We start from the raw sequence: 17913 nt of genomic DNA on the forward strand, positions 1-17913 counted from the left end.
TTCAGGCTGTGGGATGTGTGTTTGGGTCGATCAGGGTCCAGTCCAACTGCCCTCCTTCTGTTCAACGGGCTCCAGACTGCCTCCTCACCACTAGATGTCCCTGAACCTTCACATTGGTCCTTTAAAGGGACTTCTGTTCTGAATGGAAGCATCTTGGATTCTGTGTCTGCATACAAAACTTGCAGATTAGATGTCATTTTCACTCAAAATACAAAATATATGAACAAAGAACACAACGCAATAAACTGTAATTCACATTTAATTTTCTGAGCTTTCTCCATTTCGTTGAAAATAAAGAAAATAAAGTTATTTTTGTGGCGTCCACACACAAATCAGTGACATTACTTCAGATGGAATATGTCCGGCTGAATGTCTTAAACTCTCTCTGAAATGTTGAGAAGTTACATGTTTGGTGATGATAATCCTGTTTGTGTTTCATGAACATACGGCCCTCGCTGATTGAAAACAGAAACTGTCCCATTCATCTCTCTGCTGGCTCACAGTCCAGGATCTGAATCTGAGTCGCTATAATCTGCCACCAGGGATGTGACTGCTGCTCTTGTTGTGTTGTTCTGTCCCTCAGAGTCCTCCGCCTTCACCGGCCCTTTGTCCTCTTCCTGTGTGGTTCTAACACTGTTCTTTGTCTCTGTGATGTCCAGACCTGCTTGCGTTGGTCTGACGGCTGTATTTGAGCCGCCTGGTGTCCCGGGAGCGACCTTGTAAGTCTCCCCGTTACACGTGGTGGCGACCTCAGGGTCGGACTGTCTGCGGGTGACGGTGACGCAGGGTTCGGTTTTGACCCCCGGTCCTCCTGTGCGTCTGCGGATCAGCGGGCTGTGGGTGGAGCCCAGAGCTTTGGCTACCGCTGCCTCCTTCCCCTGTTGACCCAGCCTCTGGAGGAGGCCGCCGACGACACCACCTGGGCCAGCTGAAGGCGAGTTGAACCACGAGCGAGACGAGATCTCTCGCCGCTTGCTGTGCTGCTTGTCCTCATAGGCTGATGAGACAGAGGAAGAGATCACTCAAGTTTGTAACATGAGATTCCCATAAAAAGATGAATTGGGGTAATTCAGCTCGGACCAAAGAGCCATCAAATTCTGGCTTTTATTGGAAATGGAAAAAGCTACAGTTGAGATTCAGGCGCTGCATGGGACGCAGGTATTTATCAGCTCCGGCTCTGACCTGCGTTGATGTAAAGACAACATGCAGGTCAAAACGCTTTGGCAGTAACGTCTCTCAGAGCAGCGACATAGGCCTGTCACCTGTCCACATTAAATCCGGATTTTGGTAGGAACAGGATATTAGTGATATAAAAGACGAGGTGGTGCCGTTGGCCAAGACGGGTCCTCAAGTCTGAACATTAAAAAAATGTTTCTACGGTGGAAAGAAAAGATGCTTACAATCCGGTGCCTGGTAGGTCAGCAGTGCTGCGAGTCTCTTGTCCTCTTCTTTCTCTGGCAGCAGAGGAATGGAAAGGTTAGTCCTCATCCTCACCGCGTTGTCCTTCTCCTCCTGCTCAGCCAGAACCTTCTTCTCCGTCTGCCTCAGCGAGAACACAGCTGTTGCTTTAGTGGCTGAACTCAATGTCACAAATCTAGTAACAACAGGCAGAGACATTCTTACCCTGAACTTCCTGCGGAGACTACTGTTGAGCTGGAAATCGTCTTTCCAGCCAGACTGGTAGTCCTGGATCTCAGACAGGGAGGGCAGAGCCTTTCTAAGCTTCTCCTTGTCTTTCCCACCATGGTCCAGCTTGAACATGGCATCCGTCTCCAGCTTCTCCTTCTCTGTCCTCTCTGTGGACAAGGAAGAAACAAATAATCAGGTGGCTTAAAAAACAGGCTAAAATAGTTATCATAAGCTCAGTAGGAGTTAAACTGATCGTATCATTTGTTTTTTAATTGATACCCAACTTGAATCTTTTACCTGTGGTGAGGATCTGCTCATTTTCAGCCATGTCCCACCGCTCCTCTTTCCTGCTCGCCCCGCTCACTATCACGTAGTCGCAGGTCGCCGGATCTGTCTGCATCTCGATGTAGTTGACACACAGGTGGCACTTCATCCTGAACCTGGTGGTGAAGACAAAATAAAAGCAAACATCTCTTAATTTAAGCTAGACTGGATGTATGTTTGTTCCAGCGGGCAGCCCAGTTTGTCCACTTACCTGTAGATCGGCGTGGTGTAGTAGTTCCCCACTTTCTTCTTCTCCGCATTGTAGCGGACTCCTGCACGAGCAGCACATCAGGGTGATGGAAAATGAGCAGGCGTCATGTGACACCGAGTGGGAATATTATTTTATTTCTTCAGACTTACCCATGCCAATGTGATTTTTACAGCCATCACACCAGATGTTGTACGGCATCTCAAACCTAAAAGGACACAGAGGTAACAAAGACAATGAGTCAAAGTTCTGTTACTTCCTGTGCTTATCAATTATCGTGTCTAATGCTAATTAATGACAATCAATTTCATATTACATTTACTCATTTTATGCAAAGTGACTTTGTAAGTAAAAGCTGTTTTCATGTTATTAAAACACAACGTGTGTAGAATTTCAGTGTAGTATTTGCCTTTTTTGACCTTGATCAATGTGTGTCTGCACTCACCTGATGATGAGGATGCCCTGCGACAGTTTCCTGGCTCTCTCCCTGAGAGCGTGAGTTTTATGGTAGCCATTGAGCGACCCATGCTAAAGACAAAGGGACGGGCGGATACATGAGTCACTTTCTGCAGATAAAAGCTGACTTAAAGAGACTGACGGTTGCTGGTCTGTCCGATCGAACTCACCTTGGCTGGGTCAAAATCTGGAGGGTAGTATTTGTTTGTTCCTTTTCTTTCACCCTTTGAAGAAGAACAGGAAGTCACAATTTGTTGGAGAATATTTAAAAACAGACTCCTCTCATGATGTGTCTGCTGGCAGATCTTTGCTCACCATAGTGTCTCCTGAAGGTCCACTGCTGAAGTGGATTCAAACCTTTTTTCAGCAATTTAAAAAGACAAAACACACAAATCTTATGACTGACACCATAATAAACACAAACAATTATAGAGTCATACTGAACAGCTGATTTCCCTTTTACTAAGAAGGTGTTTAATTAACATTTAATATTTTAACCAGGAATGATATTAAAGTGTATTCTTAAAAAAAAAACCAAAAAAAAAAACCAAAACGAACCTAGCTAACTTCTCTCAGGTGGTCCAACCGAAAATAAATAATTACGACCCGCAAATTCATTTGACTGTGTCACAAACACACTTCAGCTTGATTTAATTCTTCTTTTTTCTGAGTGTGTGAAATCGCTTTAAAGTTTAGCTGTCAACCTTAAAATGTGTTTTTATTTGTGTACAGTTTGATGGGACGACCTGTCGCTGTATTTGAACGCATCAGAGCTAAAGGCTAACGTTAGCCACCGGCTGTAACGTTCACGTCCCCTCGGTCAAATATGGGCGACGTGTATTAAACGACAAACCCAAATAAATATATTTCTGCTGCGGTCATAAATGTGTAGCTGCCGTGTTAAAATGTTCTGTAGAAAGATTTAAAATACTTACAAACGTCGCTGCAGCTGGAAAAGCAGCTAGAACAAGGGGCCGATGGGTAATCAAGACGTCACTTCCTCGAAGCGGAAGTGACGTACCTGTCACGAGGATTTACAGGAAGTGCCGGCGAAAGGACGGAAAACGTGGCCGGAGCATTTTGAACCCCGGTGGCTCAGAAATGGAAACCAAAGCGGAGAAACACAAACGTTTCATCTGCTCTTTCTCCGGCTGCTCGGCGTCGTATAACAAACAGTGGAAGCTGGACGCTCATCTGTGTAAACACAGCGGGCTGCAGCCGTGTAAGTGTGAGCACGACGGCTGCAGCAAGTCCTTCAGCAGCGCCTATCACCTGGCCCGGCATGAGCTCACCCACAGCGGCCTGAAGCCCTTCAGCTGCCCGGTGGACGGCTGCCCGGCGGCCTTCACCACCAACACCAACCGGGCCAGGCACATCGGCCGGATCCACGGCCAGGAGCACCGGAAGTACGTGTGCAGGTTCGAGGGATGCGGGCTGGACTTCAGGAAGAACAAGCAGCTGAAGACTCACATGTGCGAGCAGCACACCCAGCTGCCCCTCTATCAGTGCACCCATGAAGGCTGCCAGATGAGCTTCAGCTTCCCCAGCAAGCTGAAGCGACACGAGAAGGTGCACAGAGGTTACCCCTGCGGGGAGGACGGCTGCTCCTTCACGGCCAAGACCTGGACGGAGAACCTGAAGCACAGGAAGGAGCAGCACAGGCGCACCCTGAAGTGCGAACAGTGCAGCAAGGTGTTCAGGGACTCCTGGTTCTTGCAGCAGCACCAGCGCGTCCACTCTGACGTTCGGGTCGTCTTCAAGTGTCCCAGGGACGACTGTGACAGGTCCTTCACCACCACCTTCAACCTGCAGAGTCACATCAACTCCTTCCACGAAGAGCTGCGGCCCTTCGCCTGCACGCACGATGGCTGTGGGAAGACCTTCGCCATGAGGAAGAGCCTCCAGCGTCACAGTGTCGTCCACGACCCGGAGAGGAAGAAGCTGACGAGGCCGAGGAAGCAGAAGCCCAAAAGGTCTCTGGCCTCTAAGCTGAGCGGTTTGAGCGACCCAAAGGGAGAGCTCTGCACCGAGTCGATCATACCGTCCGGAGAGAAGAAGCCCTGTCCACCCAACCCTGTTGAGTTGGTGACCCTCCTGCAGGACACGTCCTTATTGTGCAGCCCTGCTGTGGACACACACGGGCTCACTAACGTCCTGACTGCACCTCTAACTGTGTAGCTCAGTTATGAGGACAGCACAACAGGAACACTCAGAGCAGAACTTATTGCTTTGTCTTCATTGACAGTTAATATTTTCTGTTTTGTGACATAATTTATTTTTCTTCACACTATAATTGTACTGTATTATATCAATGAAGAGAATATATTTTGTTTACACATCTGTGTTGCTTGCTCAATATGAAATACATATTGGTGGACGGATATTTGTTTGAATAAAACCTTTGAAGGCACTTGGAAACCAGAAGTTTTAAACTATCATCATCATCAAGCAAGTCGCTGGATGTGGACAGTCCATAGATCCGGAATTCTTTGTCTTATTTATTTTTCTCCTGCTGCTGTTATTCATTTGACACAATCTGAGCCAAGTTTGAGCTGAGAAAGCCACCTGAAGTACGGTTGGCTGGTGGTCGAGTTCCAGCAACACACACCAGGCTGAAGTAGACCTGCAGACTGGGCTCAGAGGAATTTAGCTATTTTCCCCATTTAGTCCATCCTCTAGCTGAGGAGATCGGTGTGTGTTAGCAGGGCTTAAAGTACCCCGGCGAGTGTTGTTGGACATGTCTGTATTGTTTGTTGTGTGAGTGATGGATGTACCAAATTCAGGCTCAGGATTGTTTCTTTCTTTAAGGCCTGTGTTCGTGAAATCGGCAGCTGGAGTTGAAAGCTGCAGACTCTGGCACACACGGCAGGTTGTCTCAGCTCTGACCAGCAGATTTAGAGCATAAACAGGAGCTGCTCAGTGCAAGCTTCAGATTCCGAGGCTAAATCCTCTAAAAATTCCAGTTACAGGAAGGCTGCTCCCCACATTCCTGCCTGGCTCGGCTCAGACGAGCCCTATATGGACCGACTGCCTGACCAGCTCACCGCAGAACTCATCTATCAGTAATCATTCAGTCTGAATGTAATTGTTTCCTCTTCAATATCCATCCTTCGTGATAAAACCTAAATTCATCCGGAAACACAAAAGCACAGGTTCGTCATGTCGATGCTGCTCCAGAGCTTTAAGTAACGCTGATCAGGATCTTTAATATTGACAGCTAGGTTGTCCATTCATTTGAAAACATTTGTATCAATAAGACAACACATTGGTTTGTCACATCATTGCTTCCATGATCCTTAGATTGTCTAAAGAGTAAAATGTTTTTCACATTTTAACCTTTAAGTCTCAAAGCTTTTCTATGATTTAAACCCCCCCTCACCCCGCTCTATTTTTACCCCTCCATATCAGTTTTGGCATTAACTCAGGCTACATTTAGATCTGCTTGGAGTCACAGCTGAGCTTTCGCAAGACTGTCCAGCTGTGCTGCGTTACTAAAATTACATGTCTTTAACTTCAACAGACAAAAAAAAATAAATAAATAAAATTTTCTTTGTAATCATGAACAACAAATCCAAGATGGTGCTCCCAATGAAGTTTGGATCAGTCAGGATTAAAAAGGTTTAAAATGATAAAATGATGAAGAACAAAAAAGCTGAATCACGAGCAAAGGTGGGATAATTGTCTTTTAATTTCTACTTAGAGGTAGATGAATGACTTTTTTGTTAGACATTGAGGATGTGTATGTCTGTTACATGAGACAACAAAGTAAACGTGCTGAACGTGCAGGAATGTAGAGGAGAGGGAGCTCTTGGATAAGAGACTCTTCCCTTGTAGATCTACGATGCCTTAGAAAAATCTAATCCACAGTCCAAATGTTTCTGGCATTTTTAAAGGAAACCATCACCAACCCAGTTCACCGCTGTAAAACCTCAGCTGCTCAGCTGCTGGTGTTGTTCAGGCCAGTTTTTATATATTTGATATAAGGAAGTCTCCTAAAAACGACAAATATATTTCATATCTTGCTAAAAAACAAATAAAGAGGAGAATCTAAATTAGCTTTATAGATTTTATCCAAATTCAATCAGCGTGTCAAGCTGCAATGTAAAAAAAAAAAGAAGTTTCATATTTTTATTTGAAAAAGGTAAAATGTGTCGCAGTAATGTTGTGCAGAGTTGCAAATCACATCCTCCTGACTTAGGAGAACTCCCAACAGGAACCAGTGGAAATTACATCGCAACTGTAATTTCTGCCAAAATAATTCTTTGATCTAATTTGTACGTCTTCGGTCCTAAGATAAACTTTAGGTGAGGAGGAGCAATCTAAACGTCTGAAAAGAACCAGCTGGTCTGTTTTAAGAGCGTGATGCCAATAATGGTATTAGAACAAGTGGCACTTCTTTAAATAATGTGATCTGGATTTTGGAAAAGTATCAGGAAGTCACTTTGGATCTGGCCGGGTCGACCATTATATCATCGCTTCTTCTCTCTTCCTTTAGAGAAACCGATGCCACGTTCTTTCCATTCCTTTCTTCTGACGAGGCTGAATTCCAGACTGGCTCTGCAGGCCAGAATCCGAAGGGATGGCTCTATCTCCGCTGTATTTCTCCCACCACCTCCTCCGCTTTTCATCTCTCCCTTGGCCCTCGTCCTCCTGTCTCCTGGACAGGTAGAAGGAATGTGTCAGGCCCTTTGCCCTTTCATGTGCTTGTTTTCTGTAGCTGTTTACTGGGAAATGGAAGAAGACCATGAGAAGGGGAGGGGAGCAGCATTTAAAAAAACCAACATCATGTTTAATGAAAGGGGGCGGAAACTAAAGACGGAGACCATGAACTCGTTCAGAAAACGTTAACTGATTTGGGTAATAAACCAGGTGATAGGCCATTTCCCCATAGACTTCAATACAACAATACCCAAAACCTTCCTGCTAGTAGCTGAACAATGAAAATAAGGCAGGAGATAATCAGAAGAAATTTTTAAAACATGAAAAGATTTTGAAATTGAAGTTTTCACTTTGTCATTGCGGGGTTTTAGATTAATAAACTGATTGAAAATACAATATTTTTAAGCTAATTTTACAAAATATGAGTCTGAATACTTTCAAATTGCAGACTGAGGAAGAGTTTCAGAATACGTGGTCATTTTTCATTTGAATAAGTTATTTAGTGCTGCACCAAATAACTTAGTCACAGTTTATCCTTGAAAGAGTTATCGGGATTCCTGGCAGTAAATTTTTTCGAACATTATTAGTTCAAGAGCTTGAGATGATTTCTGTCTAATTCAAATCTACAGAGCTATGATACATGAGAAACAAGGCTGTTTAAAAGCAATAAATAAACTTAAAATCTCTTTGGACACACTCCCCCTGTCTATATATAACTAAGTGAAACCAGGAGTTGGGCATTTAGAAAACCCAGAGAGAGTTATAGTTCATTGTTTTGATTTAGATAGATAGATATCTTATGGAGATATAGTTCATCTTGATATCCGATTAAATCAATTGATGTTATTAATATAATCAGATTAACACGGTGATGGTTTTGTCTCTGACACATTTTAAAAACCTTGTGAACTTTCTGAAGGGTAGAAACTCTCTCCATGTCCGAGGCCTTTTTCTCATCATACATTAGCAGGTGTCAACATAATTTTTGCAAAAACAAAGAAAACCTTCAGATTATAAATAAAAACTCCTAAAACTAAGTTGTGTTCACTTCGAGGTTTGAGCCTGAGTAACAGCGGTTGCTAAATAAGGTGCACTGAGGTGTCCGACCTGCACCTGGATGCCAGAGACGGAGTCCAAATATGCACTTTTCCTGCAAACTCTAAATTCCCCTGACTGTCTGTCTGTTCGGGCCCTACGCTGTTACATAATGCATATTCTAAATATTCTACATATTCTACATGTCAGCTGCACGTTGCTGATGAAATCCCTCAATTTATGGAGTCACCCATCGAGGAATGTCTGCTGAAACGGGCCCTTTTCTACTTCGGTGTTTGACCTTTCGTATCGAACGTTAGACCTTTAAGACATTCCTCAATGACACATCCTGCATATTTTATGCGCACATTTCTTCCTTTACGTTTCCCGGCGCGTTGATAAACTTCTGTCTATCAGCGTGTGACTCATCCAGCTGATTCACTTATCGCACATTCTTCTCAGCATCATCATGGTGACATCATGGTCGTCCTCCTCGCAGCTTTTTAAGAAACCCCAAACCTCCAGGAATCCATATTGCCAGGGGCCAACATCCTCTGGAAAAACATCTGGGAGACTCAACAATAAACCAGTGATTTACACCAATTAGATAATCCCAACAGGACAAATTCTGGGTCAAGCGCCCGCCTGCCCTCCTACGCTCCCTGTCAGGCTCAGGTGAGTGGGATAGTCTGTTGGCAAGTAACGGGTTAGTGTCTGTCTCCCCCCTACACCTCGTCTCATCCCTTCACCCCCCCTTAAATCTGAGAGGGCTATATATTGGAGGTCGTGACTCGTCTGCGTTTGAAGCATCACTCGCACCCGCAGACGCTCGCAGACACACAAACACAAACGTGTCTGATTCATTTGGAGCATCGGCGGCGTGGACGAGGAGCAGACTGAAGCCATGAGGTCCCTGCTGAAGCTGGCTGTGGTTCTGTTTTGCGTCCAGAGAGGAGAAGGCCACTGGCTGAGATCACTGATTGGTAAGTGATGGGAAAGTCGTGACCTATGACCTTTTGGCAAACACGTTATTTTTTGCTTGTTTCCAGCACAAAGAGTCCAATATTGTATCGGGATTGTTTGGATTTTCTGTCTCACAGAAGTCAATCATTGTTAGTTAGAGCATAAATAACTTTCAATGAGGACTGTTAATTACTCACTGAAACAATTTGCTTATTGTTGTTGGTGAAAAGAATTTTTTATTGTTTTTCTGTTTGGAATTTTGTATGTCAGTTGTGTGTTTAACTTTTTCTGCCTTTTCCAGATCAGAAACCACAAACGTCTCCAAACGAGGACAGAAGCAGCCAAACAGAAGCTTCTGGAGTGGAGCCAGCTCCCCATCCTATCGTCCCGATCCCAGCCCGATCACGCCGCTCCACCTCCGACACCCAGTGTGGCCTTCGCTCCATCCTGCTGCAGGTTCAGGACCTCGGGCTGGGCTATGACTCGGACGAGAGCATCCTCTTCAAGTACTGCAGCGGGACGTGCCCCCGCGTTCTCTCCAACCACGACCTCACCCTCACTAACCTGCTGCACAGCGGGGTGCTCCCCCACCCGGCGCCCGGGGAGCTGTGGCACAACGCGCCCTGCTGCAGGCCCACCCACCACGAGGACATGGCCTTCCTCGACAACTCACACCGCTGGCACAGGGTGGAGAAGCTTTCAGCAGCCGGCTGCAGCTGTGTGGGCTAGAGGGCCAGGTGTAGACAGGGGAGGTTTAGAGGGTGTAAAGCTGAAGGAGGAGGTAAAAAGGTACGATTGTTTGTGTGGACAAGGTTCTCATTTAAAGTTCAAATTAAAATGACAAACCACTGAGGAAGCTGAAACCAAAGTTATCTGTGAGCACATCAATCAGCTTTCTGGGCCTCAGCGGGATTCAAATTTTATTACTTGTGGCTCATGCAAGCTTTAAAAATTTATTCTTAGTTTGAGAAAAGATATTTTTCATTTGCCGGCAGAAAAAAAAAAAAAAAACTGTTACAAAATTAGAAATGAGGTCTTCAAATGTACATACTCCTTAAGACATGTTTATGCCAGCTGACTTACATAAATACAGAACAAAGTGGTGTGGACCGAGCAGAGCAGAGACACAATCCTACCAAAGAGAATCTACTTGACTATTTTTGTAAATAAGCTGACACGTATTTATTTAAAATCACTTTAACGATAAACGCCACGCAGCCAAGTGGAGCTCCGAGCGATTCACAAAAGTTCAGCTGCAGTATTTTTTAAGTGTATTTATGTAAGATAAGTTATTTATTTATTTGATGTAATTCTTTTGTCGTGCAGATTTATTTATTTGTGTGTACAGTTCCTAATAAAGACAACCTTGTACAGAACTAATCAGTATCTGTGGGAATTTCATTGGTGTGAAAAAGAGAAATTATCCGATTTGGTGTTATTTACACAACAAAGTGTTTATTCGAGGTTTTGTATAAAAATATATGAACGTTCCACACGCATATAAAAGTCTCATGAACTGAAATCAGGTTCACATTCAGGTGCAGGAATGATGTTCTTTCCTGTTAAAGCTACAACGTTTACAGGCGTGTATGCTTCTGGAATAAGAGCAAACGCTCCTCTCAGTATGGGAGTGCTGTGTGTCTTGACCGTCTCTATGTGGCCATGGTGTCGTCGTCGTCTGTCTGCTCTGGCTCCGCCCCCCATACCTGGACACGGCCCTCCATGGCAGTGAGGAGGCGGGTCTCTGTGGGGTGGAAGGACAGCGACTGGACAACAGCTTTTCCCACAGGAAGCTTCAAGGACAGAGACCCCTGGAAACACAACAGCAGAGTGGAGGAGTCTCAGTTAGACCATATTTGGTGGGCAGAGAGCTTTAGTTGAAAGATGATGTATCCATGAGTCGGTGAGAGTTCCTGGAAGTCCAAGTGCATCATCACATTCACATGCTCTCCTGTCATTAAATCAAACAGGCTGCTGTTCAGTGTTAGCTGAGGTCTTTTCTCGACTATTAAACCTGTTATGTTAATGTGCCTCCGGGTGGTGGATGCTTACCTCCACCAGGTCCCAGCAGTAGACGTGTCCGTCCTCTGAGCAGCTCAGGACATGTGTGTCTTTACTGGACAGACAGCAGTCCAGCTTGTAGCCCTTCATCTTATGTCCCGTGTACCTGCATGAAACAAAGCAGAGCATCAGGACTGGTATGAAGCCAGTCTTTTTATGACTGCTTTTTGATTTTGAGCCTTCAACATTTCATTTTAACAATTTTCAAATGACAGCTTACTCGCCAAGCATCTCCCCTGTGCTCTTATCCAGGAGTCTGACTGTTGAATCCAGACTGGAGCTCAGAGTGCACTGACCATCCTGACTGAAACACACACAGGTGATGGGGCCTGCAACACACACACACACACACTGTTTAACCAACTCAAAGTTTCAGCTTTTTCACTTGTTCAGATATCATCATTTCCTGTGCTGCTGACAGATGGTGCCAGTTTTGATGATGAGAGTTGATAAAAGTCAATTTAAGTTATTGTATTCAGTAAAAGGAGGATTGCTAATCAAAAACATCCTTCCTAATGCAATTTCTATTTCATGGTTGCTGTAACTAGTGACAGTAGCAGTTGAAAATGTCTACTGACTGCTGATGAAGTCCACATGCAGCTGTCCCATCCTCAGGTCGTAACGCCTCACTTTACCGTCCACAGATCTGAACAAGACATGATGTCAGAATAGTTTACCAGTAAAAAGTCTAAACTCTACGCTGCTGCCTTATGAATAAAATAAAATCAAACTCCATTTGTGATTTACCCCCATCTGGTCTCACCCAGTAAGCAGCTCGTGCTGTGCCACCTTCAGGCTGCTGATGCCGTCCCGAGCCTCGTCTAGAATCTGGATCGGTTCATATCTTCTGGACCTGGTGTCCCAGCACCTAACGGTTCCATCTATGGAGCCTGGATGAGGACAGAAGAGGAGGAGAAAACAAAGAGCACACAGAGAAAAACTCTTAACCAGACCACAGTAAGAATGTCAATTTAACTTAAATGCCTACAATACATAAAGACGCTTTAGATGTCTTCTTGGTCTGTATTTTACTTGAGTAAGGACTCACCAGACAAGATAACAGTTGCCTCCTCATTGAACTGGACACAGCTGACTTTCTGTCAACAGACAATTTGAGTTATGAAAATGCTGGGAGACACAGAAGAAGACTAAGCAATGCAGGTCAAACAGATAAACATGACAAAAACTGGGTAATACAGCGTTACAAATAGTAGAACTGACCCCAGCGTGACCTCTGAGTTTGCGTGTGACCTGGCCTGAACCAACGTCCCACAGGATGACTGTCTTATCAGAGCTGCAGGAGCAAATCTGGCTGTTGTCATAGGAACTGTAATAAGAGAAGAAAAACACTGTTACTTTAGGCGGGCGCTGCTGACCTGTGCATAACTTAGGATCAGTATATACACCTCCAGGAGGCAGACAAAAGAAATAATGGAAACTATTAAGCACCTGGTCAATCCATCCTTATATTGACAGTTTCAGTTTTTTTTTTTTCTTCTCGATATGTTTTAGGTCAATACTTGTATTACTGTAGAAGAAGCTGTGATAATCATCTCACCTATCAGCATCCAGAACTTCATATCCGTGGCCGCTGTAGGTCTTCAGCAGGGTTCCTTTGCTCCCGCTCCACAGCTTTAGAGTTTTGTCGCTGCCACAGGACAGCAGGTAGTTCCCATCAGCTGACCAAGCAGGCAGAGACGAGACAGGGGTGGAAAATTAGCTACTGACAGTTCACAGACGGCTCCTGACTCACATCGAGGGTTCACACCAGGGCTGCATTACCAGCTGGGGAAAACAGGCAACTGCCCACCGGCCATGCTTAGTGCACATCACAGGCTGATCAATGCCAATTTGCCCCACTGTTGAAGAACAGTGGTTAACATTGTACTTCCACAGGAAGAAGATTTGGATTTCTAACCCCTTCTTTATACGTCTGTACCTTCATCTTTTAGTCACTTGAACATGATCTTGAAGTGTATTTCTCCTTCCAGGCAGACTTCTGAACACGGTGGGTGTGTCTTACCGTTGAAGCGGACAGCTCTGACAGCTCCCTGCCGACAGTCTATGGTCCTGAGCAGGTGCTGAGGAAGCTGAGGAGCCTGAGGTCTGGGCTGAGGAAAGGCCATGACTTAACCTGAGAATAAAACACAAACAAACATGTCCCCGATCACAGACATTCATGGTGCAGCTCTCATTAACACTGCCAATACTGCTGCACAAACTGTGAGCTATGTTTGCATTATCACATTTCTTCTTCTACTTCTCACAGAAACGTCTAATTATCTCGTTTTGTTTATAGTTAAGAATATTTTTACGCTACCGGTAACGCTTGCAAAGCTTTAGCTTAAACAACCAGGATTAGCATGTTTCACCGAACAGCGGTGCTAAATAAGGTCGTATCTAACTTTATTTAATGTTTCCGTGTTACCTGCTTCGTTGGGTTATTTGTGTTTAACTCCAGGTCGATGCCATGTTAATATTCATGTTGTAATTTTAAGGAAACTGATAGTAATTAAGACAGCAAATGTAGCCGTCTGCTCCAGTTTTCATTCATTTAGCCCGTTATGTTTGCTAGCTCGCGCAAGGCATGCTGGGTTCAAATATTCCTTTCAAAATAATAGCCCCAAAGCTTCTTTCGCGTTCCATCTTTGCCCGCGGACGTGTGCTAGCCTTTTATTTTGAAATCCGCCGGAGATCTCCATTCAGGAAGAGGCCCGTCAGCTGTCTGTCGGTCACCGGAGTGGATTTAAAATCTCTCACAATAATTCAGTCGATTGTGTCCTATAATGTCCTCCAACAACATGGCAGACCCGCGGAGACAAAATAAGATTTTAAGGTGAGACTGTTTTTCAGAATTCATAGCTTTATTCTGCGGAATTAGCTGCTCAGAAAGCCTTTCAGAGCTAGCTAACTAGCTAGCTAATCTGTATCTCAACAGGATTTAGTGTTTTTCCTAAAACATCCTTTTTAAAGCGACTCTTCAGTGATAAATACTCAACATGTTGTCTGCTCTTGTTGTATTTCTTGCTCTAGTGAACGAGTCTGCGTTTTTAAAAACTTAAATTAAGCATTGTTTGCCCTTGTCTTGTTCACCAAAGTCACTTTTTGCTTCGGGCATCTTTTTCATTCGTTTGTTGAACACTTTTTGTTTGAGCTGTAAAATTCTTTACCAACCATAGTTAACTTATGACCTGGAACACTTATGGTACTAGTACTTATATTATACGTTTTGCCCAGAGGTGGTTTGCTTGAAATCCTTCAGTTAAGTAAAATCTGACAAATGGCATGTTAGACATGATCTTATTTTCAGCTCTGTAACTGTTACAACGTGCTCAAAACCACATCCATGAGGTCCATGAGTTTTCTGTTCAGTTCAGGTTCAGGTTCAGGTTCAGAAACCTTCTGGAGCCATGGCAGCTGCAGATGAATCCACACGAGCTCACATAAAAGAAGAATATGTGTTTGGTGTTGCAGATACAAGCCCCCCAGCACAGAGACCAACCCCACACTGGAAGACCCCACGCCTGATTACATGAACCTACTTGGCATGATCTTCAGCATGTGTGGATTGATGCTCAAGGTTACACACACACACACACACACACACACACACACACTTCTTTGTATATGTTTGTGTGTCCACATTGCTCCTGAATAACAGACCTCATTCCAGCCCAATAGTTCCATTTAGAAGATTAAAGGTAAAACCACCTTTCTGATGAAAGAATGAAGGGCAGCTTTCGACTTTCAAAGGCTGGGCAGCAGCAGGGTCACATGGTCTCCCAGATCATTAAATCATTTGTTTAATTGACTTTCTATCAGCAAATAACATTTGCTACATGTTGCTGTTAAATCGTTTAAAATCATTTGAATTACGATACATTCATTATTTCCAAAAAGCTCTGATCGAAAAATTAAAATAAACTATGAATATGAATATTCAGTATGAATATCACGTACAGCTGATGAAATATCAACGCTACCAATTATCTTCATATTAGTTAGTTTTTTTTTTTTTTTCTTTTCCCCCACGAAAAGTTGTTTGGGAATCTTGCATCTTTGTTTAATTGCCAGCACACAAACAGCAAAGTGAAGGTAATCGTGTGTGCACATGAATGTACTGAGTCAATGAGGACACTCGAAATGTCCCCTTACTTTAAGAACATCTAATGTGCTATTATATCCAGTTTGGTCATCTTGTCTGCCACAGCCCTGTGTGACTAACCTCTGTGTTTGTGTTTTTAGTTGAAGTGGTGTGCCTGGATCGCAGTCTATTGCTCTTTCATCAGCTTTGCAAACTCCAGAAGCTCAGAAGACACCAAACAGATGATGAGCAGCTTCATGTGAGTGTACAATACTGTCATAAGTGTTGCTGATGTCAAGAACAGTGACGTTTTGGGGAGGCTGAACCAGAAACGGGAGGACAAGATGTGAAGTTAGTGAGTCTAGCTGTCTGGGTTATGTGCTGGCTGTTCACTGTTATTGTTTGACTTCACTTTGACTCTTGGTTGGGAGTCTTAGTTTTTACAAAACCATGTTGTCGCATTAAGTAAACTGTAAAACTAACGATTATTAATTGACGTTCTTCTTCTGTTGATAGGTTTCTCTGACGTACTACAAAAAGTGAATCACGTTGATTGGTCAAATTAATTAGATTACATATATCGCTGTGTGTGCATTGCACATTTCAGCTTTTACAAAAAAAGGCACTTTGTATTTAAATTGAAATCTTGAATTACGCAGCTTTAAACTTGTAGGTTAGACCTTGTTCTTGCTTGCCATTGGGATTTCAGATGAGCCAAGTCTAATGTCCAAAAGCTTTTAACTGTGTGACCTCCAAGAGTGGTGCATTTCCATTTGCTTAAAGCAGAGTACTACAGTAGGGGCACTTGTCCAGGCCTTGCAGACAGATTTGCAATGAGGAAAAACCTTCTGGTCCATTGTCTAGATGAGGTTGTATTAAAGACAAGCTTGATGCACTCATAGTTTAGTAATGCAAAATGTTTGGCTCAGCAAATAATGTCAGACGATGAACTGAATGCACCAGCCTCGTGTGCACAGATGCTGGTTCAAGGCCAGTTTTAGGACATTTATCAATAGCCAATGATGTAAGCCTCCCTGTGTTGTTAAACAAAGGTGAGCATCTACAATGGATGAAGATCCAAAGAGGGCAGTTATGTCATCAAGCATATCAGGTGACCCTGTAGCCACAGTAAATTCTTAGCATGACTTTAATTCATCAACCCTGAGCTCCACTTTTGTCTTCAACCTGTAAGCAAAATATCTCATATTTATTAAAGAAAAAAAAAAGAAACATTCCACAAACAAAGGTGCTTACATAACTGCAAAAAAACAAAAAATGGCAGCACGCTGTGCATCTGTGCCAGGTCATTCATTAATTTGTGAGCTGCTGTTTGGAAGCCTTGAGTTTGTAATTTGTCTGTCGCCATGTTTTTAAAACTAGAAGAAACTATATTTGAAGGCAGACCTGAATGGGTCTGTGCTATCTTATGATAGCCACACCCCCACTCATCCCCTTCTTACTGGTCTGTTTTCATCTAAATGAAACTAACATCATGCTGCGTTAAGACTGTAAACTAGAGACTGACACCATAAACGATCTGACTTTTTTTATTATTTTTTTACATCCAGTGGAGTGGCCTCTGATGGCCTTTAGTTAAAATCCAGGTGTACGGTTCTTCACCTTTGGCTTCATTGACGTGTCACTTTCAAACTCTAACTGTACACCTGATGTTTCCTCTGTGCCGTCTGCAGGCTGTCCATCTCAGCGGTCGTGATGTCTTACCTCCAGAACCCGCAGCCAATGTCGCCGCCATGGTAACTGACAGCCAACCACTGCTTTGGAGATGAGACTGCTGATTGCCCCCCCCAGGCCATCGGTGAGGGAAAGCAGAGACTGGAGGGAAGATAATTTGACAGAAAGAGAAGAAGAGAGAGAAAACAGATGACCAGGAGAGACGGGCACAACGTCAAGTTGGAGAAATCAAATGTGTGTGTTTTTTTGTTTTTGTTTTTTTTTTTACTGGCTTCTCTTTTTAAAAAAATCTTTTCTCAGTCTTTTGGTTGTTGATGAAAACTTTGAAATTTTACGGTTCAGCTGATCTGTAGCAGGATTTCGTAAATAAAGATGTACAGTTTTAAAAGTAGCTCCTGGCCTTTGTTTTGTCTGCGGAGGAAAATGCTAATATACAAGTTACATTAGCAAGTCTCATTTTAAACTCTAGCTCTGGTGTAGAGACAGTTATATTTCTGAAAGTGTCTTTTAAAGCAAACGCTGATTCCTCCAGCCAACTTAGATCCCTTTTCAATTTCATTTGACTTTATCTTGCCAGTATCTGTTCCAGCATCGGTGAGTCCTGAGGATGTTTCTAAAGCCAGTCCAGGATGCCTGAAGACTACAGACTTTATTTGTGTCGTGTTTTGGAAGTAATGCTTAGAAAAACAACACAGCATTAATTCCCCTTGTGTTTGTGTCGATGACATACAACCAGCGGGGCACTCAGCTGGATGTGGCGGTTTAACTCGCGTCTCCTCAGGCCTGAGGTGAAGGCACTTCA

The 17913-nt window shown here is 43.7% G+C and overlaps 5 protein-coding genes across 5 annotated transcripts; 3 read left to right on the forward strand and 2 right to left on the reverse strand.

Annotated features, from left to right (window-relative positions):
* Window positions 1-252: 252 nt before the first annotated feature.
* yju2b (YJU2 splicing factor homolog B) lies at window positions 253-3614 on the reverse strand. Its single transcript, XM_029503317.1, has 10 exons — window positions 3553-3614; window positions 2933-2974; window positions 2788-2841; window positions 2607-2689; window positions 2314-2369; window positions 2165-2225; window positions 1927-2069; window positions 1624-1796; window positions 1401-1539; window positions 253-997 (listed from the first exon to the last, which is right to left on the reverse strand). Exons 2-10 carry the CDS (start codon window positions 2933-2935, stop codon window positions 498-500), a joined length of 1212 nt encoding a protein of 403 aa, XP_029359177.1. The 5' UTR covers window positions 2936-2974; window positions 3553-3614; the 3' UTR covers window positions 253-497.
* Window positions 3615-3660: 46 nt separating this feature from the next.
* LOC115044374 (transcription factor IIIA-like) lies at window positions 3661-5018 on the forward strand. Its single transcript, XM_029503318.1, has one exon. The coding sequence runs from the start codon at window positions 3719-3721 to the stop codon at window positions 4793-4795; it is 1077 nt and encodes a 358-aa protein (XP_029359178.1). The 5' UTR covers window positions 3661-3718; the 3' UTR covers window positions 4796-5018.
* A 4197-nt stretch (window positions 5019-9215) lies between these two features.
* Window positions 9216-10003, forward strand: LOC115042578 (persephin). Its single transcript, XM_029500929.1, has 2 exons — window positions 9216-9294; window positions 9576-10003. The coding sequence occupies exons 1-2, from the start codon at window positions 9216-9218 to the stop codon at window positions 10001-10003; spliced, it is 507 nt and encodes a 168-aa protein (XP_029356789.1).
* A 396-nt stretch (window positions 10004-10399) lies between these two features.
* Window positions 10400-13897, reverse strand: wdr83 (WD repeat domain containing 83). Its single transcript, XM_029509420.1, has 10 exons — window positions 13764-13897; window positions 13359-13469; window positions 12894-13014; window positions 12557-12662; window positions 12384-12432; window positions 12099-12225; window positions 11914-11981; window positions 11556-11664; window positions 11327-11441; window positions 10400-11085 (listed from the first exon to the last, which is right to left on the reverse strand). The coding sequence occupies exons 2-10, from the start codon at window positions 13459-13461 to the stop codon at window positions 10927-10929; spliced, it is 957 nt and encodes a 318-aa protein (XP_029365280.1). The 5' UTR covers window positions 13462-13469; window positions 13764-13897; the 3' UTR covers window positions 10400-10926.
* A 138-nt stretch (window positions 13898-14035) lies between these two features.
* On the forward strand, window positions 14036-17491 carry wdr83os (WD repeat domain 83 opposite strand). Its single transcript, XM_029507671.1, has 4 exons — window positions 14036-14171; window positions 14810-14915; window positions 15581-15678; window positions 17111-17491. Exons 1-4 carry the CDS (start codon window positions 14122-14124, stop codon window positions 17175-17177), a joined length of 321 nt encoding a protein of 106 aa, XP_029363531.1. The 5' UTR covers window positions 14036-14121; the 3' UTR covers window positions 17178-17491.
* Window positions 17492-17913: the final 422 nt, after the last annotated feature.

Source organism: Echeneis naucrates, chromosome 1, assembly GCF_900963305.1.
Source record: "Echeneis naucrates chromosome 1, fEcheNa1.1, whole genome shotgun sequence".
NCBI lineage: Eukaryota > Metazoa > Chordata > Actinopteri > Carangiformes > Echeneidae > Echeneis > Echeneis naucrates.